At 47.0% G+C, this 26,219-nt stretch overlaps 1 protein-coding gene across 9 annotated transcripts in view; it reads left to right on the top strand.

The window, feature by feature from the left end:
- tasor2 (transcription activation suppressor family member 2) overlaps nucleotides 1–26,219 on the top strand; it is a 127,830-nt gene that overhangs the window by 83,980 nt on the left and 17,631 nt on the right. For 3 of the 9 annotated variants that reach the window (XM_055653407.1, XM_055653406.1, XM_055653405.1), the window contains exons 15-25: nucleotides 946–2,098; nucleotides 2,461–2,866; nucleotides 6,317–6,419; nucleotides 9,917–10,072; nucleotides 14,264–14,419; nucleotides 17,103–17,258; nucleotides 18,236–18,391; nucleotides 19,423–19,563; nucleotides 22,387–22,542; nucleotides 23,736–23,891; nucleotides 24,808–24,963. In XM_055653407.1, coding sequence (XP_055509382.1) covers nucleotides 946–2,098; nucleotides 2,461–2,866; nucleotides 6,317–6,419; nucleotides 9,917–10,072; nucleotides 14,264–14,419; nucleotides 17,103–17,258; nucleotides 18,236–18,391; nucleotides 19,423–19,563; nucleotides 22,387–22,542; nucleotides 23,736–23,891; nucleotides 24,808–24,963 — 2,895 coding nt within the window. The remainder of the gene's footprint in view (nucleotides 1–945; nucleotides 2,099–2,460; nucleotides 2,867–6,316; nucleotides 6,420–9,916; nucleotides 10,073–14,263; nucleotides 14,420–17,102; nucleotides 17,259–18,235; nucleotides 18,392–19,422; nucleotides 19,564–22,386; nucleotides 22,543–23,735; nucleotides 23,892–24,807; nucleotides 24,964–26,219) is intronic. The other 6 variants (XM_055653409.1, XM_055653408.1, XM_055653410.1 and 3 more) reach the window with 6 other exon arrangements.

The raw sequence follows: 26,219 nt of genomic DNA, 5'->3' as shown, positions 1-26,219 counted from the left end.
AAAATAGCCAGGTGTTCCAACTCGGAACATCTTCCAAAGTAGTGGCAGTCTGTTTGTGCTATGAAGAAAGTAGTCCTCTCTGATAGTTCCGTGGTCTATTTGGCTGAAGGATGGGAAGTATGAGATGTTTTCCCCATTGCAGAGTAGGGTGATGGCCTGAAAGATACAATAGTGTCGTTTAAGAGACTTTTGGATGGGGCACATGGCAATGCAGGGATATGGGTAATATGTATGCAGGTAAGGGTCGGTCTTAAACTGCTTCCTCTCACCCAAAGTTCTGGAGTAACTCAGCGGGTCAGGCAGCAGCCCTGGAGAACGTGGTTAGGTGACATTTCGGGTCGAGACCCTTCTTCAGACTAGTTATAGCTGGGGGGGGGGGGAGGGGAGAAGAAAGCGGGATAAGGGGAGAGGCAGGGACATTGTGGCAGGTGATAGGTCAGCACAGGTGAGGGGAGTGGGGGGGTGTTGATCGGTAGCTGGTCAAAACAATGGCCAAAGAGAAAGGGGGGGAAGGGTGCTCTGCCATATTGTTTTTGATATACCTGCTATGGAGGGGGGGGGGAGATTTTGATTCTATGGGAATCGAGAGCTGGCATAGGTTTAAGGTGAAGGGGGGAAGATTTTGAAGCAAACTGAGGGGTAACCTTTTTCAGGCAAAGGGTGGTGAGTGTACGGAACGAGGTGTCGAAGGAGGTAGTTGAAGCTGGGACAATCGGAACATGTAAGAGGTACATGGATAGGACAGGTTTAGAGGGATATGGGCCAAATGCAAGCAGGTGAGACTAGTGTAGATGAAGCATGTTGGTCGGTGTGGGCAAGTTGGGTCGAGGGGCCATTTTCCACGCTGTATCACTACGATTTTTGATTCACGGATTCTGTTGCTTTAAGGCAGTAGTTGTCTAATTGTGGATGATGACCTTGTAAACATGTCTGCTTGTGCTGCAGGATTGGACACCGAGCAGAATTCAAGGTACGGTGTCTGCACCTGGAGCTTTGTCGAGGGCCAGTCTGGTGACAGCCCGTCCACCTCCTTGCATCCCTTTACCTTGGCCATCAGCCAGAACGAGTCCCAGTCGAAGAACGGTTCAGAGGTGGGGAACTGGGGACTGGAAAAGGGCCTGGAAACGGACGCACTGAGCATCCTCGCGGACCTTGCGATTAGTTCCTCCATCACCTCGCTGCCAAGATCCCAGCAGGAACACGCCTTGTCCTTGCACCTTGCGTCTGGCCTGAGCGCGCCCAACATCGGGGGCGACAGGCGGTCGGACTGCCCCCCCAATCCGCCTGCCGACGTGGAGTTAAACGTGGCCGAGGGCAGCCAAGCAGGGGGCGGGTCCGTCTCTGCGACGTTCGGGGGGGCGCCAGGCGCCGCGGCCGTCACTCCCTGCGCGGAAACGTCGCGGGTTCCCAGCCCCAGGATCCAGGCTGCGGTTCGGGCGCAGAAGGAGCAGGCGCGCAAGATCCCGGCCCCTCGACGCATTGCCATGTTAGTGGCGGACCACTCGTACTGCCGGCCGCCCGGCGCGAGGGAGGCCGTGCGTTTGGCCGTGGCCGAGCTCGTGCAGGAGGACGACGATGCCGCCGCCGCCCTCAGGCAATCCATGTGGACGACGGGGCCGGTCAACAGACGGGGGAGACGGATGCGTCCCAAGGTGGCCGCCAAGCTGGCTGCCAAAGCGGCTGCTAAAGCGGCTGCCCAGCTGGCTGCCCAGGTGCCTGCCAAGGTGCCTGCCCAGGTGCCTGCCCAGGTGCCTGCCCAGGTGCCTGCCCAGGGCGAGGAGCGGAGCTACGAGGAAGGGACGTTGGTGGGGAGGGTTCTGCCCTTCAGGCGAGAAGACAGCAGTGGGATAAATGTCCCCGTCCCAGACCCGCAGAAGGAGGGTGATGCCATCTCAAAACTTCCCTGGGCTCCTGATCACAACCTGACAGATGCGGGGCAGAGCAGGTTCGATGAAACCTTCCAGCAGTCTCGCTGCGTGCGGGAGGAGAAGAACACCGTGAAGGTGACGTTTGAGTGGAAAGGACCGTATCTGTACCAGTGGGACAGCAAGTATACCAATGATCCCAAGGAGAAGTCGGTCAATCGGGCATTGCATGGGTAAGAGTCCAGCGATCCCCGCACATTAACATTATCCTACACACACACTAAGGACAATTTACACATTTACACCAAGCCGATTAACCTACAGTACAAATCTGTACGTCTTTGGAGTGTGGGGGGAAATCGAAGATCTCGGGGAAACCCCACGCAGGTCACGGGGAGAACATACAAACTCTGTACAGACAGCACACATAGTCGGGATTCGAGCCCGAGTCTCTGGCGCTGTAAGGCAGCAAATCTACCGCTGCGCCACCGTGCCGCCATTCTGATCCTCTAATCCCAATGTCTTGTGTCGTTAACGATCGTGCCAGCCCTTGCGCTTGTGATGTGATTTGAATTCCCGTTCCTCTTTGCGGCAGGCTTTGGGACCCAGCCATCCAGGAGACAATGAGAGACGTGAAGCTTATTCTGCACATGTGGATGGGTCTGTTTTACACCAAGTCCAGCGCGGTGCTGCGGACCTCGGTGCGGATGGTGCAGAACAGCGCGGGGCCCGCCGGGGAGCCGACTGCGGTGCTGGACCTCGGCACCAGCGAGAGCGATGCCGAGCGCGAGGCCGAGTTGGTCACCCCCACCGTGATCAGGAGGGTGGAGAAGCTCCCGGACCTCGCCGCACGCCACGGCGGGGAGGCGCCAGCGCCCGGCGAGGAACCGGCCCCTGGGGGAGACGTCGGGGAGGGCGACGGCAATGAAACGACGGCGGCTGCAGCAACTCCCACGCCCAGCCCTGACCTCGAACCAACCGCAAGCACTCTGGCCGAGGAAGTAAGTATTATCACCGTTGACCGGAGATAATCTAGAGCTAATCTGCAAACTAATTGGAAGTTCTCGGGGGAGACAAGGGACTGCAGATGCTGGTTTACCTAAAACGGACGCAAAGTGCTGGAGTAACTCAGCTGGTCAGGCACCATCTCTGGAGAACACGGGTGGCCTTGATGGTGATGCAAATCCAGCAATGTCAGCCCGCGGTTTGGTGATAGTTAACAGCCTGTGGGGTGGTGGTGACAGTGGGTTGGCTGGTGCTTGATACTGAGGTACAGGAGTTCTGCACATTGGTGGGGAGGGCAGCACCTGCTTCATGTGTTAACAGGCCTCCCTGTGAGCCTCTTTGTCACTTCCTTTTGTTGAGGTGGAAGCTGTGGAGTGGGGGGGGGGGAGGGAGATGAATACGAGAGGAAGGTAATGGGGGGGGGAAGAGGAAGGTGGAGAGGGGAAGCAAGGGATGAGGGAAGGTGGGAGGGGAAGCAAGGGAGGGAGGAGAGGATGAGAGCAAGGGGGGGGAGGGAAGGGGATGTGCGAGGGGGGAGGGCAGGAGGTGAGAGTTGGAAGGACTACAAATTGTTATAGAGAAGCGTGGGGGAAGGGAGGAGACAGGGTTTGGGCTGGGCAATGTTATAGAAAGGGAGGAAGGATATAGAGAGTTGGGCGAGCCGGTGTGTTTTTCAGAGAGGGAGGGAGGAAGGAATGAAATCCAGTTTTTCCACAGACCTTTGATCTTCTGTATGTGTTTTAAAACATGATGCACGTATTTACAGACAGTAGAAAACCAGTATAACCACTAGTGTTAATGCCCATGGGATGATACTTCTTGAGACTTTGCACAAGGCAAGGCAATGTCAACTCCCAAACTTTAATATCAAGTTCAAGTTCAAGTGAGTTCAAGAGAGTTTAGTGTCATGTGTCCCTGATAGGACAATGAAATTCTTGCTTTGCTTCAGCACACAGAACACAGTAGGCATTTACTCCAAAACAGATCAGTGTGTCCATATACCGTAATTTAAATATATACACACATGAATAAATAAACTGTTAAAAGTGCAAATAACAAATAATGGGTTATTAATAATCAGAGTTTTGTCTGAGCCAGGTTTAATAGCCTGATGGCTGTGGGGAAGTAGCTATTCCTGAACCTGGTTGTTGCAGGTTCAATATGCACCTTTCTTTGAACTGAAATGGAACTATTTTACTTGAAGCTAAGTGCAGCAGTTTTGTTTAGCAGCCATAGTTATCGTGTTTTTACTTGGTTTCATTTCCAGTGGTGTCATATTTTACAAGATATTCATATATGGCTGGAAATACCAACACTCCTTTAGTTTAGTTTTAGAGATACAGCGCGGAAACAGGCCCTTCGGCCCACCGCGTCCGTGCCGACCAGCGATCCCCATGCACTAACACTATCCTACACACACTAGGGACAATTTACAATGTTACCGAAGCCAGTTAACTTTCAAACCTGCACATCTCTGGTGTGTGGGAGGAAACTGGGGCACCCGGAGAAAACCCACGCAAGTCATGGGGAGAATGTATAAAATCTATACGAACAGCACCCGTAGTCAGGATCGAACCCGGTAGTCTGGAGCTGTGAGGCCGCAACTCTACTGCTGCACCACCGCACCGTCATCCTTGTTCTTCCCTAATTGCCTTGAGCTGGAGGAGTAGGTTACGTCAACTACATTAATGGGTCTACGATCAGGACAAACTGGAGTACAAGAAGGTAGAAAAGAGCAAAGGGGAAGTGACAGAGTGCAGACTATATTTCTCAGCATTGTAGTGCATCAGTTCCCTGGACAAAGTCCAATGTCCGCAATGGGGGCGAGGTGAATTGGAAAGTAGCCTTGCCAATGGATGGACTGTTTAGAAGCCTGATACCCAGGACAAATTGGGCAAAGATGACGGATTTAGTTTCCGGAAGACGGTGAAACAGATTGTTTTCCCAATAATCTGCTAACTCTAATTCCGAAATTATTTATTTTACCCGAACTTTAATTTCCCGTAGTGGGATTTGAACCCGGTGCCCTGGTCCCGTCGGGCTGAAGCTTGAAAGGCTGTGACATCAGGCTCGGGAACAGCTTCTTCCCCCCTCTGTACAGGCATCCGTACTACCCTTCCGTAAGCTAGGCACTGTCCAATTCACCTCTACCCCATTGAGGACATTGGACTTTGTCTCTGGAACTAGAATAGTTTCTTTATTGTCATTGTAACATGGGCCATGTACAACGAAATTTAAAATGTCAGCCAGTCAGTGCAGCATTCAAACATTTCTAAAGCTAACGAAACATCCACGGTAAAATAATAAAGATAAGCAAATAAATAAATATCACAGACAAAGCACGCATACACACCCAACCCTCCATCCTTCTGTCGATTTCACCGTTACCACAGTCCCTTAGTCTGTATCGCCCCTGCGTTCCTTGGCGGCTACATTTAGTGCTTTTATAGCAGTGGGGTAAAAACTGTTTTTTAGTCTATTTGTCCTTGTCCTTGTAGATCTGTACCGTCTGCCTGACGGCAACAGTTCAAACAGGGAGTGTCCGGGGTGGGAGATGTCCTTTATTATATTCTGGGTTTTTTTGGTGCAGCGGGAACTGTGTAGGTCCTCCAAGGTAAGGAGAGGGCAGCCGACAATCCTCTGGGCGTTGTCAATGGCCCTCTGGAGCGCTTTCCTCTGAGCCGCTGTGCAGCTGGTGTACCACACGCATACACAGTATGTTAGTATGCTCTCAATGGAGCACCGATAAAAGGACAGCAGCAGCCTCTGAGTGATGTTGTTCTTCCTGAGCACTGATGCACTACAATGCTGAGAACCACAGTACATTCTGTACTGACTGAAAGGCATAGATAGAGCGATGTGGGTGGAAAGGATGTTTCCATTGGTGGGATAGTCTAGGACCAGAGGTCACAGCCTCAGAATTAAAGGGAGCTCTTTTAAAAAGGAGGTGAGGAGGAACTTCTTTAGTCAGAGGGTGGTGAATCCGTGGATCTCATTTCCACAGGGTGCTGTGGAGGCCATGTCGGTGGATATTTTTAAGGTGGAGATAAACACATTCTTGATTAGAACGGGTGTCAAGGGTTATGGGGAGAAGGCAGGAAAATGGGATTAGGTGGCAGAGATCAGCCATGGAGTCGAGTCGATGGGCCGAATGGCCTAATTCTTATTCCTAAAACCTGTGAACTTGTGAACCTTCCCCTCGAGGTTGACTTGATTGTATACATGTATGGTATAATCTGATTTGATTGGGACAGCATGCAAAACACAAAATACTTTTGCTGTACCTCAGTACACGTGACAATAATATTCCTAAAACTGCAAACTATTAGGTCAAAGATTCAGAATTTAGACAACTTGTCCGGAAATATGTTTGCGATCTTATTGTGTAGTGAATAGCTTTGTGTACTATTTTATGTGGTATCCTAAATGACACCCTTTTTGTTTAGGAACCATGCAGCAACCAGGAGCCTTCAGACGATGTGAATGGCACAAGGTCTGAAAGTGAGCCTCGGGAGCAGAGTTTGGATCAGGGATCAACTCCTATATCAGGTTTGAGATTTGACACGCTATAAATGTCCTGATTGCTTACATCTGCAATGGACGGGTGTAAGAGGGAGACCTTTAATTATTTTACTTTAGTGTCTCATTCAAGAGAGAGCTAGATAGGGCTCCTAAAGATAGCGGAGTCAGGGGATATGAGGAGAAGGCAGGAACGGGGTACTGATTGGGGATGTTCAGCCATGATCACATTGAATGGCGCTGCTGGCTCGGAGGGCCGAATGGCCTACTCCTGCACCTATTGTCCATTGTCTATTATCTATTGTCTACAGCATGAGAACGTGACCTTTTGGCCCAATGAATCCACACTGACGAGCGATCATCCCCTACGCTAGCACTATCCTAGGGACCATTTACTGAAGCCAATTAACTGACAAACCTGCACGTCTTTGGAGTGTGGGAGGAAACCAGAGCACCCGGAGAAAACCCACTCGGTCACGGGGTGAATGTACAAACTCCGTATAGACAGCACCCTGGCACTGTAAGGCAGCAAATCTACTTCTGCGCCACTCTGCCAGCCCGCTAGTATTTAGCTGTTGACATTCTTGCTAGAGAATAATTTTTCCCGGAACATAATCATAAACGTCCTACATCATGTCGTCTGGTGGCGCAGCTGGTGGAGCCGGAAACCCACCCAAACCTGCACGTCTTTGGGGTGTAGGAGGAAACCCAGATGGTCACAGGGAGAACATGCAAACTCCACACAGACAGCGCCTGAGGTCAGGATGAAACCCTGGTCTCCGGCACTGTGGTGCCGCTGCCCCGCTGTGCTGCCCATACCATAAAGAGTTTTGTTGCCATGCGTCAAGAGACACAGGCAGAATAATGCAGCACCTTTGCCTCAGCAAACAGCCTCAAAAGCTTAGAAGGCACTTGTGTAATGAAGCAGTCTTAATTTCCCTGTGGATTAAATTAACAGATCAAGTTCTGAGTGCTGCAGTAATTACATTGTAAATGAAGATACTATTACAAGATCATTGTGATGTGCTTTATGGCACTTGCTGTGTTATTTTGGCAGATCCACAGGCAATGAATAGGTCCCTGGTGTGTAGGTGTCTGTGAGTCTGATAGTGCTGTGTTCCAGTCCCACACCTGAGTGTTTAATCCGAGTGTTGCACTTCATACAAGCTGCGAAATGAGGCGGCACAGTGGCGCAGCGGTGGAACTGCTGCCTCACAGTGCCAGAGACCCAGGTTCAATCCTGACCTCGGCTGCTGTCTGCACGGGAGTTTGCACGTTCTCCCCGTGACCTGCGAAGGTTTGCCCGGGGTTCGCCAGTTTCCTCCCACATCCCAAAGACGTGCGAGTTTGGAGGTTCATTGGCCCTCTGTAAATGTCCCCTAGAATGCAGGTCACGAAAGTGGGATAACATGAAACTGATGGCCAGCGTGAGCTCGGTGGGCAGAAGGGCCTGTTCTTATGCTGTATCTCTAAACTTTAAAAAAAAAACACGAAACAAAACTAAATTCAAGTCGCCTTTATGGTCTTAGGAAGTCCAAAAAATCCTGTGTGACACTTTTGTAAACACTGTGGGAGGGGTTATCTCTATTGTATTGTCTAACGCTTGGCCAACATAAAAAACAGATTAACTGATCATTATCACACTACTGCGTGTGGAGATGGCTGTGTACGTAATGGCTGCTGCATCTATGCACCGTGACTGCATGGCAAACGTTACAGCATTGGCTGTAAAACATTTTGGCTTTTTCCGGAAGAGATAAGATGGAAAGATAGAACGCAACAGTACACTCATTGGTGACCCTCAGACTATCCTTGATCAGACTTTGCTGGCTTTACCTTGCACTAAGCGTTATTCCCTTATGTATCTGCACACTGTGGATGGCTCGATTGTAATCACGCATTGTCTTTCATTTGACTGCTTAGCACACAACAAAAGCTTTTCACTGCATCGGGGTACACGTGACAATAAACTAACAAACTGAACTATAGTGAAATGGGATCAGCACTGGACCATTTCACTCTTTGAACCTGGTCTGCTGTTCAGTACAGGCTTGCTTAATCCTCTGCCTCGATACCATATCCCCGTGCTATCCGCTCGCACGCACACCTACGCACGCGCACACACACACACACCACACACACACACACACACACACACACACACACACACACACACACACACACTCACACTCACACTCACACACTCACACACACACACACACACCCTCCACCCTCACACACACACACACACACACACACACTCACACACACACACACACTCACACACACACACACACACACACACACACACACGCGCACTCACACACACACACACACACACACACACACACACACTCACACTCACTCACACTCACACACACACACACACACACACACACACACACACACACACACTCACACACTCACACACACACACACACACACACACACACACACACGACCACACACACACACACACACACACACACACACACGCGCGCGTGCGCATGGAATCACACACTACCATGTCCCTGCTCTCTCCCCTCACACACACCACAGAGATATTGCAGACACACCACATTGCAGAGATATCAACAACTCGTTTCTGGTTGTGGGTTTTAACAACATTTTGATTTTGAGGTTACATTTTTTTGACTATTTCTTTTTAAATCATATGTAGCTCTGTGACATGTTTAGGTTTCTTATTGTCACGTGTACCGAGGTTCGGTGAAAATCTTTTTTCTGTGAGTTATTCTATCAAAACCGGTAATACCACATGAATACCATCAAGCCAAACACAAGTACTAAAGGGAGAGAGAAGAGCAAGATGCCAGAGTGGAAACAAAGAACCGCAGATTCTGGGTAATACAACAAGGACAAAGGACACCAAGTGCTGGAGTAACTCAGCAGGTCTTGCAGCATCTCTGGAGAACATGGATAAGTGACGTTTCAGGTGGAGACCCTTCTTCGGACTGAAGAAGGGAGCTGATGTGATACGTTTCCTTTCCATCTTCTCCAGAGTGGCATGGTGGCGCAGTGGTAGAGTTCCTGCCTCACAGCACCAGAGACCCAGGTTTGATCCTGACTACGGGTGTTGCCCGTACAGGGTTTGCACGTTCTCCCTGTGACCTGCATGGGTTTTCTCTGAGATCTTCGGTGTCCTCCCACACTCCTAAGATGTACAGGTTTGTAGGTTAATTGGCTTGGTAGAAATGTAAACTGTCCCTACTGGGTGTAGGATATTGTTAATGTGCGGGGATCGCTGGTCGGCACGAACTTGCTGGGCCGAATGGCCTGTTTCCATGCCGTATCTCTAAACTAAAAGATGCTGCCTGACCTGCTGAGTTACCCCAGCACTTTGTGTCCCAGAGTGAAGAGTATAGTCGTCAGCATTGCAGTGTACATTATTTGCCCATTACTCTCCTGAAATAGCAACTGCGTTTCAGAATTGGCATGGAAGTACTTTTGAGTGTCCTGAGATTGTCACAAGTGCTCTAATAGTGTAAACTCTTTTCTGTATTCAACAGATGAAAGTCGTGCAGCTGAAATAATGCAACACGACAATGTCCCAGATAACACAGATGATACAGTTGGAAATTTGGCAGAAAGCAATTTCATTGAAACGGATGCGGCCATGGAACAAGCTGAAATTATTCGGCAAGATTCACAGGACGAGCCCGAAGGTAATCAGACAACTAATATACATTGTTAATCTCTTACGAGCAGTCTCAACCGTGATCGCCAGAATTGTCTGTTGTATCCATGAAATCTTCTAATCATTTGTAAATGTCATTTTTGTGTTGTGTTATAAAATGTTGAAATTTAGCTTAGTTTGTTGTCACGTGTACTGAGGTACAGTGAAAAGCTTTTTTTTGCAAGGCAGCATCTCTGGAGAAAAAGATTAGGTGACGCTTCGGTAGTTCCTTCCGCAGTTCCAACCCAAAACGTCTTTTTCTCCAGAGATGCTGCCCGACTCCTTGAGTTACTCCAACAGTTTGTGTCCATCTTTGCACAGCAGATTTTGGCTATTCGCCCCATCGTCTCAGCTCTGCCATTTGATCGCGGGATATCTATATTTCCCTTTCAACCTCGTTCTCCTGCATTCACCCCGTAACCTTTGACGCCCTTACTAATCAAGAACCTATTAATCTTCGCTTTAAAAACACCAAATGACTTGACCTCCACCGCTGCCTGTGGCAATTAATTGGGGATAATGTACGGATTGGGGATAATGTGTTTCCACTCGTGAGCTGCAGAGAGAATAAAGAATATATATATATGTACACGCACACACACACACACGCACGCACACACCACACACGCACACACACACACGCACGCACACACCACGCACACACCACGCACGCACACACACGCACGCATCTATCTATATATATATAAAACTCAAATCCGTCCGTCTGCCTGCAGTACGGATCCCTTCCTGCCTTTCGATTCGTGCCCGATACTCGCAGATGTCCAATAAAATGGCCGATGCTCGCAGATGTCCAATCGGAATGGATTCATTTGCATGTACTGCTGCCGGCTGCATTTCTTCCTTTGATTCATTGCCACGCCCAATCCAGACGCTCAATCTCCGAGATATTTTCCATTTCGGTAGAGATTTCGCTTTTCTTTCTAAGTATCCGCTCCTCATTTCATTTCGTCGTGTTGAAGTACATGTTTTTAATCAAATCCTCCCCCACCCACTCCCAAGTATTTCAAAAATAAACAGGCTTCTCCATTTACATGTCAGCTTCCAACACACTTCGAAACAAAGTTGCAAGAGAGGAACACTGAACTTTTCACTGCTGCAGCAGGCAGGGGAGGGCTGCAATCTTACATTTGGGAACGGGCTCAGTTCCAATGGAGGAGACGGGTGCATGGTGGAATATTGGGTTGGGGGATCACACCATTGGGGGAGCAGACCCAACGGGTCTGCACTTGGTCTAGTATATATATAAAAGTCTGTGGCTGCCGCCTGCCGTCCGGTTGCCAGTGCCTTTCTTCCTTTTGATTCGCTGCTCCTTCCTGTCAGCTTCCAACACACTTCGAAACAAAGTTGCAAGACAGGAACACTGAACTTTTCACTGCTGCAGCAGGCAGGGGAGGTGCAATTGAGGGAGGCAGGGGAGTGCTGGAAACTTACATTTGGCAACGGCTTCAGTTCCATTGGAGGAGACGGGTGCATGGTGGAATATTGGGTTGGGGGAATCACACCATTGGGGAAGCAGACCCAACGGGTCTGCACTTGGTCTAGTTATTATATAAAAGTCTGTGGCTGCCGCCTGCCGTCCGGCTGCAGGCTGCCTTTCTTCCTTTTGATTCGCTGCTCCTTCCTATCAGCTTCCAACACACTTCGAAACAAAGTTGCAAGACAGGAACACTGAACTTTTCACTGCTGCAGCAAGCAGGGGAGGTGTCAATGGATTTTTTTTTAAAGAGGCAGGGCAGTGCTGGAATCTTACTTTTGAGAACGGCTTCAGTTCCATTGGAGGAGACGAGTGCATGGTGGAATATTGGGTTGGGGGATCACACCATTGGGGGAGCAGACCCAACGGGTCTGCACTTGGTCTAGTTATTATATAAAACTGTGTGCCTGTCGCCTGCCGTCCGTCCGGCTGTCGGCTGCCTTTCTTCGTTTTGATTCGTTCCATCATGTGATGTCACAATGCCCAATGTTCACATATGTCCAATCGGAATGGATGCATTTACATATGTCTTTGCAGGAGCCCCAGCCCATGGTGAACATTGTGTGATGTCACAATGCCCAATGCTCAAAGACATTCTTGCCATAGATGGAGTACAGAGAAGGTTCACCAGACTGTACTTTCATATGAAGAAAGACTGGATAGACTCGGCTTGTACTCGCTAGATTTTAGAAGATTGAGGGGGGATCTTATAGAAACCGATGTTGGGGAAGTCCAGAACAAGGGGTCACAGTTTAAGGATAAGGGGGAAATCTTCTAAGACCGAGATGAGAAAAACATTTTATATACAGGAGTGGTGAATCTCTGGAATTCACTGCCACAGAAGGTAGTTGAGGCCTGTTCATTGGCTATATTTAAGACGGAGTTAGATGTGACCCTTGTGGCTAAAGGGATCAGGGGGTGTGGAGAGAAGGCAGGTACAGGATACTGAGTTAGATGATCAGCCATGATCATATTGACTGGACGTACAGGCTAGAAGGGCCGAATGGCCTACTCCTGCACCTGATTTCTATGTTTCTAAGTTTCCCTCTTCTCACCCCTCTCCCTCTCCCACCCATCCCTCTCTCCCCCACCCCCCTTCACTCTCTACCCTATCCCCTTCCCTCTCTCCCTCCGCCCCCTTCCCCCTACCCCTCTTTCCCTCTTCCACCACCTCCCTACCCCTTCCTCCCCCCTCGTCCACTTCTCTCCCTCACCCCCCCACCCCTTTCCCTTCCCCACCCCTCTCTCGCCCCCTCCCTTTCCCCCCCTCCCTTCCCTCTCCCCACCCCCACCCCCTTCCCCCTACCCCTCTGACCCTCCCCCATTCTTCCACCTCTCCCCCTCCCACTATCCCTCCCCACTCTTTCCCCCCTCTCTCCCCCCACCTCTCTCCCCCTCCCTCCACACTCTTCTCTCCCTCCCTCCACACTCTTACCCCTCCATCCTCCTCTCCGTCCCCATCCCTCCCCCCCACATCTCTCTCCCCTCCCCATCCCTCAATCCTCCTCTCTTCACTTCACTTCTCTCCCCCCTTCCCCCTCCACCTCCCCACTCTTCCCCTCTCTCCACCCACCCCTCTCCCCTTCCCTCCCTCCTCCCCTCCCTCCCCATCCCCCCCCTCACCCACATCTCTCTCCCCATCCCCCTCTCTCACTCCCTACCCCGCTCTCCTTTCCCTCCCAAATCTGTCCCGTTTCCTCCTCCTCCTCTCCCCTCACTCCCCTCTTCTCACCCCCCCCTCCCCCCACCTGTGTGTTTGGGGGGTGGTTAATGTGTGTGTGATGCCTCAGCAGCAAACGCCATTGGGGAAACAGACCCAACGGGTCTGCACTTGGTCTAGTTATTATATAAAAGTCTGTGGCTGCCGCCTGCCGTCCGTCCGTCCGTCCGGCTGCCTTTCTTCCTTTTGATTCGCTGCTCCTTCCTATCAGATTTCAACACACTTCAAAACAAAGTTGCAAGACAGGAACACTCTGAACTTTTCACCTCAATGGGATATCACAGCAAGTGCTTCAATAGGAGGGGGAGAGCCAATTGGTATTGCAATTGGAACTGCTGTAGCAGGCAGGGAGGTGAAATTGGATTTTTTTTTAAATCCACTGCTGAGGGAGGCAGGAGAGTGCTGGAATCTTACATTTGGGAACGGGTTCAGTTCCGTTGGAGGAGACGGGTGCATGGTGGAATAATGGGTTGGGGGATCACACCATTAGGGGAGCAGACCCAACGGGTCTGCACTTGGTCTAGTATATTACTAAAACTCTCATCTTGTTTGCGTGTAAGCATGTGTATGAGTCTGGAAACTACGACAAAACGGTACAGAGTAGCGCCGCAAGTTTCGTTCAGATTGATGTTATATTTCACAAGTTATTGACATTTTAAACTTTACAAAAACACATTTCCATTTGCTCTGCCAGTCAGCCACGTTCGATGTCACAATGACGACACAAAGGGGTCCCGAATTTCATTAAAAAAAAATTTGGTATTTTCTTTTCCCCGTGTACTTGCCTGGCCTCACAATGGGGTCCCAACGGCTCCACGGGTAAGTTTCCTTCTATTTTACAAATGCCAGTCGGCGCGGACTTGGTGGGCTGAAGTGCATGTTTCCATGCCGTATCTCTAAACTTAAAGATCTCCTGAAATAGCAACTGTGCTCTAATAGTGTCAACTCTTTTCTGTATTCAACAGATGAAAGTCGTGCAGCTGAAATAATGCAACCCCACAATGTCCCAGATAACACAGATGATGCAGTTGGAAATTTGGCAGAAAGCAATTTCATTGAAACGGGTCCGGCCATGGAACAAGCTGAAATTATTCGAAAAGATTCACAGGACGAGCCTGAAGGTAATCAGACAACTAATATACATTGTTAATCTCTTACAAACAGTCTCAACCGTGATCGCCAGAATTGAGTGTTGTATCCGTGGACTCTTCTGATAATTTGTAAATGTCATTTTTGTGTTGTGTTATAAAATGTTGAAATTTAGCGTAGTTTGTTGTCACGTGTACTGAGGTACAGTGAAAAGCTTTCTTTTGCAAGGCAGCATCTCTGGAGAAAAAGATTAGGTGACGCTTCGGCAGTTCCTTCCGCAGTTCCAAACCAAAACGCCCTTTTCTCCAGAGATGCTGCCTGACTCCTGACTCTGGCATTTGTGTCCATCTTTAGTATAACCAGCATCTGTAGTTCCTTCCTGCACAGCAGATAGTGACCATTCGGCCCATCGTGTCAGCTCTGCCATTCGATCGCAGTGCAATCGATATTTCCCTTTCAACCACTTTCTCCTGCATTCACCATGTAACCTTTGATGCCCAAAGTAATCAAGAACCTATCAATCTCTGCTTCAAAAACACCAAATGACTTGGCTTAAAATGTATGGAGTTGATGTGTTTCCACTCGTGAGCTACAGAAAGGATGAAGAAAAAAAAAATATATACACACACACGCACACGCACACGCATACACACACACACACACACACACACATATATATAAACTAGACCCTTTGGGTCTCATGTTCTCAAGGGAATCTAATATTGGTTGGGGGGGGGGCTTTCTGGAGCGCTAGTATGGGTGTAGTGGCTGAAGGGACTGGTTTCCAGACGGCTAGTATTGACATTGTGGTCCGAATGGATTTTTCGGCTGGCAGCTCAGTCACTGAGGGCTTGGTAGGATGGCAGCTCAGTCACACAGGCCTGGTGGGCTGACAGCTCCGTCACTCAGGGCTGGTGGGCTGGCAGCTCAGCCACTCAGGGGTGGCAGCTCAGTCACTCGGGGCTGGTGGGCTGGCAGCTCAGTCACTCAGGGCTGGTGGGCTGGCAACTCCGTCACTCAGGGCTGGTGGGCTGGCAGATCAGTCACTCAGGGCAGGTGCGCATGCAGTTCACTCACGGCTATTCCTTGAAATTATATTTCAAGCAGAGTGCAGGCCACCAAATTCAATTTCATAGCATTTCAAGCAGAGTGCAGGCCACCAAATTGCCAAACAACTCATTGCATTGTCATTGAGGGCTAACAAATCATTTATTGCAAGTACATTGCAGACTCACAGTTCAGTTGATTCACAGCTTAGAATCACATTTGAGTACTCTACCTGCGATCTTCCAGAGTGACTGACTCACGTCCAGGCATCCGGAGTTTTATAGTCCTGCTCCCCCGGAAGGGGTGTTACCTTCATCGTGGTTATTGACAGGCAAGAGGACCAATCAGCTGTTCGCCAGATTTTTTAAACACTCATAACTTCTTTATTTTTCATCGATCGGAAAAATCCTCGGGGCTGTCTCAGCGGTGGAGGACTTGTGAGTAAGATGGCCAAAAATCATAGCGATATATAGTAGCGTTTTTTTTCTAAAATCAATATACAGCGCAGACAGGAAGTGGTCACGATGAGACTTAGTTATGTAGATATATATATCTTCTATACTATTACTAAAACTCTCATCTTGACACTTCCGGTCTGCGTTGTAATTAACATTTGCTCAAAAATGATCCCCCATAGCGCTACGATTTTTCGCCACCTTACCATTCTCGTCTGCTGCCAGTGAAATAAGTTTTGTCGGAATCGGTGAAATAGTACAAAAGTTATGAAGATTTAAATATTGTAAAAACCGCCCCTTCCAGAACCCGCTGCCAATAAAGCGGCGAGGAGTATAAAAAGCTGAAGGGGCGGAGTGTGTTGAGCAGCCCACGTGGAGTGCGCAGCCCGCGGGGAGTGAGCAGCCCTGTGGACTGCTTCTGCGGTGACCAGCAGGACCAGCCGGAAGCTGCTGAGTTGAACCTGAAGCCGCAGTTGGGACCAGGATCTGCTGAGTGAGGCCTAAAGCTGAAGGTGCAGGGTGAGCAGAATGCGAGCCCACCCACCTTCCCCCTTCCCCCCCCACCCACTTCCCTACCCCTGCCCCGCCCCCCATGCCCCATTTCCCATCAACCCCCCCTTTCCCCACACCCCCCCTTTCCCCACTCCCACACCAATGGGTCCGACTTAGTCTAGTATATTACTAAAACTCTCATCTTGTTTGCGTGTATGCATGTGTGTTAGTTCTGGAAACTACGGCAAAATGGTACACAATAACGCTACAATTTTTGGCCCACCTTACTTACCATTATCCTGTGATGTGTGGCAGCAAGTTTCGTTCAGAATAATGTAATATTTTACAGCTTATTGACATTTTAAACTTTACGAAAAACACTTTTCCACTTGCCCAGCCCGTCAGATGCGTTCGATGTCACAATAACGTCAAAATGGGGTCCCGAATTTCTTTTTTTTTTTAAATTGCCTTTTTTTTTCTGCGTATACTTGCCTGGCCTCACAACGGGGACCCAACGGCACCACGGGTAAGTTTCCTTCTATTTTACAAATGCCGGTTGGAGTGGATTTGGTTGGCCGAAGGGCCTTTTTCCATGTCGTATTTCTAAGCTAAAAGATATGAAATAGCAACTGCACTTCAAAATTGGCTCTGAAGTACTTTTGGGTGTCCTAAGATTGTCAAAAGAGCTATAATAATATAAACTCTTTTCTGTATTCTACAGATGAAAGTCGTGCAGCTGAAATAATGCAACACCACAATGTCCCAGATAACACAGATGATACAGTTGGAAATTTGGCAGAAAGCAATTTAATTGAATCGGATGCGGCCATGGAACAAGCTGAAATTATTCGGCAAGATTCACAGGACGAGCCCGAAGGTAATCAGACAATTAAAAAACACGTTACTCTCTTACAAACAGTCTCAACCGTGATCGCCAGAATTGTGTGTTGTATCAGTGGACTCTTCTAATAATTTGTAAATGCCATTTGTGTGTAGTGCTATAAAATGTTGAAATTTAGCTTAGTTTGTTGTCACGTGTACTGAGGTACAGTGAAAAGCTTTTTTTTTTTGCAAGGCAGTATCTCTGGAGACAAAGATCAGGTGATGTTTCGGCAGTTCCTTCCGCAGTTCCAACCCGAAACGTCACTTTTTTCCCAGAGATGCTGCCTGACCCCTTGAGTTACTTTATCAATCTCCGCTTTAAAAACACCAAATTACTTGGCCTCCACCGCCGTATGTGGCAATGAATTGGGGATAATGTACAGAGTTGATGTGTTTCCACTCGTGAGCTACAGAAAGGATGACGAATAACTATATAAAAATATTACTAAAACTCTCATCTTGTTTGTTTGTGTGTATACGTGTGTGAGTTCTGGAAACTACGGCAAAACAGTACTTAATAGCGCTACAATTTTGGCCCACCTTAGTCATCATTGTCCTGTGATGTTACAAGTTTCTTTCAGATTGATATTATATTTTACAAGTTATTGATATTTTAAACTATATAAAAAACACATTTCCACTTGCCCAGCCCAGCCCATCAGCCACAATCGATGTCATAATGACATCACAATGGGGTCCCGAATTTCATTTTTTTTTAAATCGGCATTTTTTTCCCGCGTGTACTTGCCTGGCCTCACAACGTGGTCTCATTGGCTACATTTCCTTCTATTTTACAAACGCCGGTCGGTGTGGACTTGGTGGGCCAAAGAGCCTGTTTCCATTCCGTATGCCTAAACTAAAAGATCTCCTGAAATAGCAACTGCGCTTCAAAATTGGCTGGGAAGTACTTTTGGGTGTCCTGAGATTGACAAAAGTACTATAATAGTGTAAACTCTTTTCTCTATTCAACAGATGAAAGTCATGCAGCTGAAATAACGCAACACCACAATGTCCCAGATAACACAGATGATACCGTTGGAAATTTGGCAGAAAGCAATTTAATTGAAACGGGTGCGGCCATGGAACAAGCTGAAATTATTCGGCAAGATTCACAGGACGAGCCCGAAGGTAATCAGACAACTAATAAACACTGTTAATCTCTTACAAACAGTCTCAACCGTGATCGCCAGAATTGTGTATTGTATCCGTGGACTCTTCTGATAATATGTAATTGTCATTTTTGTGTTGTGCTATAAAATGTTGACATTTAGCTTAGTTTGTTGTCACGTATACTGAGGTACAGTGAAAAGCTTTTTTTTTTGCAAAGGCTGCATCTCTGGAGAAAAATATTAGGTGACGGTTCGGCAGTTCCAACCCGAAACGTCACTTTTTTTCCAGAGATGCTGCCTGACTCCTTGAATTACTCTATCAATGTCCACTTTAAATACACCAAGTGACTTGGCCTCCACCGCCGTCTGTGCCAATGAATTCAGGATAATGTATGGAGTTGATGTGTTTCCACTCGAGCTACAGAAAAGATGAAGAAAAAATATATATATAATACACACACACACAAATATATATATACACACACAGACACATGTATGTATATATATATATTTTATATATATATATATATATATTACTAAAACTAATCTTGTTTGTTTGCGTGTGTGTGAGTTCTGGAAACTGGCAAAATGGTACATGATAGCGCTGCAATTTTGGCCCACCTTAGTCATCATTGTCCTGTGATGTGCTGCACCAAGTTTTGTTCAGATTGATGTTATATTTTACAAGTTATTGACATTTTAAACTTTACAAAAAACACTTTTCCACTTGCCCAGCCCGTCAGCCGCGTTCAATGTTACAATTACGTCAAAATGGGGTCCCGAATTTCATTTTTTTTAAGTAGGCTTTATTTTTTTCGGCCTGGACTCACAACGGGGACACAACGGCTCCACGGATAAGTTTCCTTCTATTTAACAAACGTTGGTCGGCACGGCCTTGGTGGGCCGAAGGGCCCGTTTCCATGCCGTATCTCTTATACAAAAAGTTCTGAAATAGCAACTGCGTTTCAAAATTGGCTGGGAAGTACATTTGGGTGTGCTGAGATTGTCAAAAGTGGTATAATAGTGTAAACTATTTACTGTATTCAACAGATGAAATAACGCAATACCACAATGTCCCAGATAACATAGATGATACTGATGGATATTTGGCAGAAAAGAATTCCATTGAAACAGATCCGGTCATGAAACAAGCTGAAATTATTGGGCAAGATTCACAGGACGAGCTCGAAGGTAATCAGTCAACTAAAAAACATTGTTAATCTCTTACAAACAGTCTCAACCGTGATTGTGTGTTGTATCGGTGGACTCATCTGATAATTCGTAAATGTCATTTTTATGTTGTGTTATAAAATGTTGAAATTTAGCGTAGTGTGTTGTCACGTGTACTGAGGTACAGTGAAAAGCTTTTTTTTGCAAGGCAGCATCTCTGGAGAAAAAGATTAGGCGACTCTTCCACAGTTCCTTCTGCAGTTCCTTTCGCAGTTCCTACCCGCAACATCACCTTGTTTTTTCCCAGAGATGCTGCCGGACAATACAATACAATACAATACCGTTTATTGTCATTTGAACCTCAAATGAAGTTCAAACTAAATTTGGTTTCTGCAGTCACACAACAAGGAACCAAGACACACACCCAACACAATTTGCACAAACATCCATCACAGTGAATCTCCTCCTCACTGTGATGGAAGGCAAAGTCATTGTCTCTCCCCTGCTCTCCATTCTTCTCCCGATGTTAAAGCCCCCGGCGGGCGATGGCAAGTCCCGCGGCCATTAAGGCCGCGCCAGGCGATGTAAGGCCCTGCCCGGGTCTTGATCTAGGAGCCCCCGGCGGGTGCTGGCAAGTCCCGCGGCTGTTAAAGCCGTGCCGGGCGATGTAAGGTCCCGCTCCGGGTCGCCTTCAACCCCGCAACATGGGCGGGAGAAGTTGCCGTTGCGGGAGCTCCGAAAAGCGGGGAGTAATTGTATCCTGACAGTCTGTGGGCGGTCTGTTAAAAAGTCCTTAATCCATCCGCATGTGTTTGCATTAACACCCAGATCGGACAGTTTGTCCACCATTCTGCTGGGGATGATGGTATTAAATGCAGAACTAAAATCTACAAATAACATCCTCACATATGAGCCAGGACGCTCCTATGTGTCAGTGCAGAATGTAGAGCTATGTTGATGGCATCCTCTGTTGACCTATTAGCTCCGTTGACCTATATGCAAACTGATGCTGATCCAGGGTGGATGGGAGTGAGGACTTAATGTGAGCCAGGACCAGCCGTTCAAAACACTTCATCACCGTTGAAGTGAGAGCAACAGGTCTATAGTCATTCAAGCTGGTAATGGATGTTTTTTTGGGTACAGTCACGATGGTAGCAGTCTTAAAGCATTTAGGGACAGTGCACGTTGACAGAGAGAGGTTAAAGATGTCGCTAAAAACCTCCGCTAACTGGTCTGCACAGTCCCGCAATACTCTCCCTGGGATGCCATCTGGGCCAGCAGCCTTCCTGGGGTTGACCTTGCGGAGTGTTCTTCTGACGTCCTCCGTACTCACAGTGAGTGCCAGGTCGTCAGTGCTGGGTGCGGCTGCAGGTGCAGGCTCCATCTCATTCAGCTCAAAACGGGCGAAAAAGTGGTTGAGCTCCTCAGCTAGCGAGTTGTTACTGCTGCTGATGATCAGCCCCCCCTTGCCCTTGTGGTTTGTGCATTGCTGAATGCCCTGCCAGACACGCCGAGGGTCCCTCTCGTTAAAATACCCCTCTAACCTTCTTTCATAGGCTGTCTTTGCCTCTTTAATGGCTCGCTTTAGTTTAGATCTGGCTGTGCTGTACAGTTCATCATTGCCAGATCTAAATGCTGAGTTGCGTTCCCTCATCAGTTTCCTGACATCCCTGGTCATCCATGGTTTGTTGTTTGGATAGCACCTGACCTCCCTGTCGACAGTGACGTTGTTGATACAGTTCTGTATATAGAACATGACTGTGGATGTGTATTCTTGTATGTCCTGGTTTGCAAACAGGTCCCACTCAGTGCGCTCAAAACAGTCCTGAAGTTGGGCGGCAGCGCCCTCGGGCCAAGTCTCACACTGGGCTTGGTTCTCATAATGAGAGATACTTGACTATCAACACACATAATAAGGGCTTGTATTCATATACAAAGCTGCCCTATGGTGTGAAATCCTCCCCAAATATTTTTCAGTCTGTCATGGACAAAATGTTACGAGGCTGTGTGTGGACTGCGTGCGCAACCAGGATGACCTACTGATATTCACAGAGGGCATGGTAGAACATCTGGAAATCCTTGAGCAAGTTCTCGCACGACTGAACTACCACAATGTCAAACTGCGACAAATTAAATGTGCATTTGCGCAGTCAGAGGTGGTCTACCTTGGACTCAAAGTAGATGCCAACAGACTTCGCCCTGTGAAGGCAAAAGTTGAAGCAATAGTGAATGCTCCAAAACACAACTATGTGTCAGAGCTACGATCATTCTTTGGGATGGTGCAGTTCTATGCACGATCCCTTCCAGATTTAGCAACTTTGCTAAAGCCACTACATCATCTGCTACAAAAAGATGTGAAATGGACGTGGGGAGGAAAGGAACGGCAACGTGCATATGACATCTGCAAGGAAAACTTGACAAGTGACAAACTCCTTGTTCACGACGATACAACACACGAGATGAAACTTGCTTGTGATGCTTCAAGTTGTGGTGTAGGTGCAGTGTAGGTGCATCTCCCATGTAATGAATGACGGACAGGAAAAGCCTATTGCTTTTGCATCCCTCACCCTATCACCGAGTGAATGCAATTATGCACAGATAGAAAAGGAAGCACTCAGCATCGTGTTCGGAATCAAGAAATTCCATCAGTTTCTTCTCGGCAGACCATTCACCCTGGTCAGCGTGGACTTGGTGGGCCGATGGGGCCTGTTTCCATGCCGTATCTCTAAACTAAAAGATCTAAAATAGCAACTGCGTTTCAAAATTGTCTGGGAAGTACTTTTAGGTGTCCTGAGATTGTTAAAAAGTACTCTAATAGTGTAAACTCTTTTCTGTATTCAACAGATGAAAGTCGTGCAGCTGAAATAATGGAAGACGACAATGTCCCAGATAACACAGATGATACAGTTGGAAATTTGGCAGAAAGCAATTTCATTGAAACGGATGCGGCAATGGAACAAGCTGAAATTATTCGGCAAGATTCCCAGGACGAGCCTGAAGGTAATCAGTCAACTAAAAACCACAGTTAATTTCTTACAAACAGTATCAACAGTGATCGCCAGAATTGTGTGTTGTATCGTGAACTCTTCTGATAATTTGTAAATGTCATTTTTATGTTGTGTTATAAAATGTTTAAATTTAGCTTAGTTTGTTGTCACGTGTACTGAAGAACAGTGAAAAGTTTTTTTTTGCAAGGAAGCATCTCTGGACAAAAAGATTAGGTGGTGCTTCGGCAGTTCCTTCCGCAGTTCCAACCCGAAACGTCAATTTTGTTCCAGAGATGCTGCCCGACTCCTTGAGTTACTCTATCAATCTCCACTTTAAAAAACACCAAATTACTTGGTCTCCACCGCCGTCTGTGGCAAGGAATTGGGGATAATGTACGGAGTTGATGTGCTATTTTAGATCTTTTAGTTTAGAGATATACGACACAGAAACAGGCCCTTCAGCCCACCAAGTCCGTGCCGACCGCCGTTTGTAAAAGAGAAAGAAACTTACCTGTGGAGCCGTTGGGTCCCCATTGTGAGGCCAGTTAAGTACAGGGAAAAAAAAAAAATGGCGATTTAAAAATAAATAAATTTGGGACCCCATTGTGACATCGGACGCGGGTGACAGACTGTCCTGTGATGTGCTGCAGCAAGTTGATGTGAGCTACAGAAAGGATGAAGAATATACATAAATATATTACTAAAAATCTCATCTTGTTTGCGTGTATGCGTGTGTGTGGAAACCACGGCAAAACGGTTCACAATAGTGCTACAATTGTTGGCCCACCTTACTTACCATTGTCCTGTGATGTGCTGCAGCAAGTTTCATTCAGATTGATGTTATAAACTTTACAAACAACACTTTTCCACTTGCCCTATACCCGTCAGCCGCGTTCGATGTCACAATGACATCACAGCGGGGGTCCTGAATTTCATTTTTTTTTAAATCGCCATTTTTTTTTTCCGCCTGTACTTGCCTGGCCTCACAATGGGGATGTAACGGCTCCACGGGTAAGTTTCTTTCTATTTTACAAACGCCGGTCGGCGCGAACTTGGTGGGCCTAAGGGCCTGTTTCCATGCCGTATCTCTAAACTAAAAGATCTGAAATAGCAACTGCGCTTCAAAACTGGCTGGGAAGTACTTTTAGGTGTCCTGAGGTTGTCAAAAGTGCTCTAATAGTGTAAACTCTTTTCTGTATTCACCAGATGAAAGTCGTGCTGCGGAGATAATGCAAGACGACAATGTCCCAGATAACACAGATGATACAGGTGGAAATTTGGCAGAAAGCAATTTCATTGAAACGGGTCCGGCCATGGAACAAGCTGAAATTATTCGGCAAGATTCACAGGACGAGCCTGAAGGTAATCAGCCAACTAATATACATTGTTAATCTCTTACAAATTCTCGCCAGAATTGTGTGTTGTATCCGTGGAATCTTCTGATAATTTGTAAATGTCATTTTTGTTTTGTGTTATAAAATGTTGAAATTCAGCTTAGTTTGTTGTCACGTGTACTGAGGTACAGTGTAAAGCTTATTTTTTCAAGGTAGCATCTCTGGAGAAAAAGATTAGGTGAAGCTTCGGTAGTTCCTTCCGCAGTTCCAACCCGAAATGTCACTTTTTTTCCAGAGATGCTGCCTGACTCCTTGAGTTTCTCTATCAATCTCCGCTTTAAAAATATCAAATGACTTGGCCTCCACCTGTGGCAATGAATTGGGGATAATGTACGGAGTTGATGTAACTATATATATTACAAAAACTCTCATCTTGTTTGTTTGGGCGTATGCGTGTGCGTGTGTGTGAGTTCGGGAAACAACGGCGAAACGGTACATAATAGCGCTACAATATTTCGCCCACCTTAGCACTGTCCTGTGATGTGCTGCAGCAAGTTTCATTCAGATTGAATTTATGTTTTACAAGTTATTGACTTTATAAACTTTACAAAAAACACTTTTCCACTTGCCCTGCCTGTCACCCGCGTCCGATGTCACAATGGGGTCCCGAATTTATTTATTTTTAAATCGCCATTTTTTTTCCCCTGTACTTAACTGGCCTCACAATGGGGACCCAACGGCTCCACAGGTAAGTTTCTTTCTCTTTTACAAACGGCGGTCGGCACGGACTTGGTGGGCTGAAGGGCCTGTTTCTGTGTCGTATATCTCTAAATTAAAAGATCTAAAATAGCAACTGCGCTGCAAAATTGGCTGGGAAGTACTTTTAGGTGTCCTGAGATTGTCAGTGTGCTCTAATAGTGTAAACTCTTTTCTATGTTCAACAGATGAAAGTCGTGCAGCTGAAATACTGCAACACCACAATGTCCCAGATAACACAGATGATACCATTGGAAATCTGGCAGAAAGCAATTTCAGTGGAACAGATCCATCCATGAAAGAAACTGAAATTATTCGGCAAGATTCACAAGACGAGCCCGAAGGTAATCAGACAACAAAAAAGCACTGTTAATCTCTTACAGTCTCAACTGTGATCGCCAGAATTGTGCGTTGTATCCGTGGACTCTACTGATAATTTGTAAATGGCATTTTTGTGTTGTGATGTTAAATGTTGAAATTTAGCAGTATCAAAACAAAAGATGAAGCGTACAAATTATCCAGAAAAAGCAGCCTACCAGAGGACTGGGAGAAATTCAGAGTCCAGCAGAGGAGGACAAAGGGCTTAATTAGGAAAGGGAAAATAGATTATGAAAGAAAACTGGCAGGGAACATAAAAACTGACTGCAAAAGCTTTTATAGACATGTGAAGAGAAAAAGATTAGTTAAAAGAAATGTAGGTCCCTTGCAGTCAGAAACAGGTGAATTGATCATGGGGAACAAGGACATGGCAGACCAATTGAATAACTACTTTGGTTCTGTCTTCACTAAGGAAGACATAAATAATAGCAGGAAATAGCAGGGACCGGGGGTCAAATGAAATGGAGGAACAATGAAATCCAGGTTAGCTAGGAAGTGGTGTTAGGTAAATTGAATGGATTAAAGGCTGATAAATCCCCAGGGCCAGATAGGTTGCATCCCAGAGTGCTTAAGGAAGTAGCCCCCGAAATAGTGGATGCATTAGTGATAATTTTTCAAAGCTCTTTAGATTCTGGAGTAGCTCCTGAGGATTGGAGGGTAGCTAATGTAACCCCACTTTTTAAAAAGGGAGGGATGGAAAGAGAAAACGGGGAATTACAGACCAGTTAGTCTAACATCGGTAGTGGGGAAGCTGCTAGAATCAGTTATTAAAGATGGGATAGCAGCACATTTGGAAAGTGGTGAAATCATTGGACAAAGTCAGCATGGATTTATGAAAGGTAAATCATGTCTGACGAATCTTATAGAATTTTTCGAGGATGTAACTAGTAGAGTGGATAAGGGAGAACCAGTGGATGTGTTATATCTGGACTTTCAGAAGGCTATAGACAAGGTCCCACATAAGAGATTAGTATACAAACTTAAAGCACACGGTATTGGGGGTTCAGTATTGATGTGGATAGAGAACTGGCTGGCAGACAGGAAGCAAAGAGTATGAGTAAACGGGTCCTTTTCACAATGGCAGGCAGTGACTAGTGGGGTACCGCAAGGCTCAGTGCTGGGACCCCAGCTATTTACGATATATATTAATGATTTGGACGAGGGAATTGAATGCAACATCTCCAAGTTTGCGGATGACACAAAGCTGGGGGGCAGTGTTAGC

Source organism: Leucoraja erinacea, chromosome 22 (genome assembly GCF_028641065.1).
Source record: "Leucoraja erinacea ecotype New England chromosome 22, Leri_hhj_1, whole genome shotgun sequence".
NCBI lineage: Eukaryota > Metazoa > Chordata > Chondrichthyes > Rajiformes > Rajidae > Leucoraja > Leucoraja erinaceus.
The sequence above is the reverse complement of the archived record's forward strand: the minus strand, read 5'-3'. Positions and strand labels throughout refer to the sequence as shown.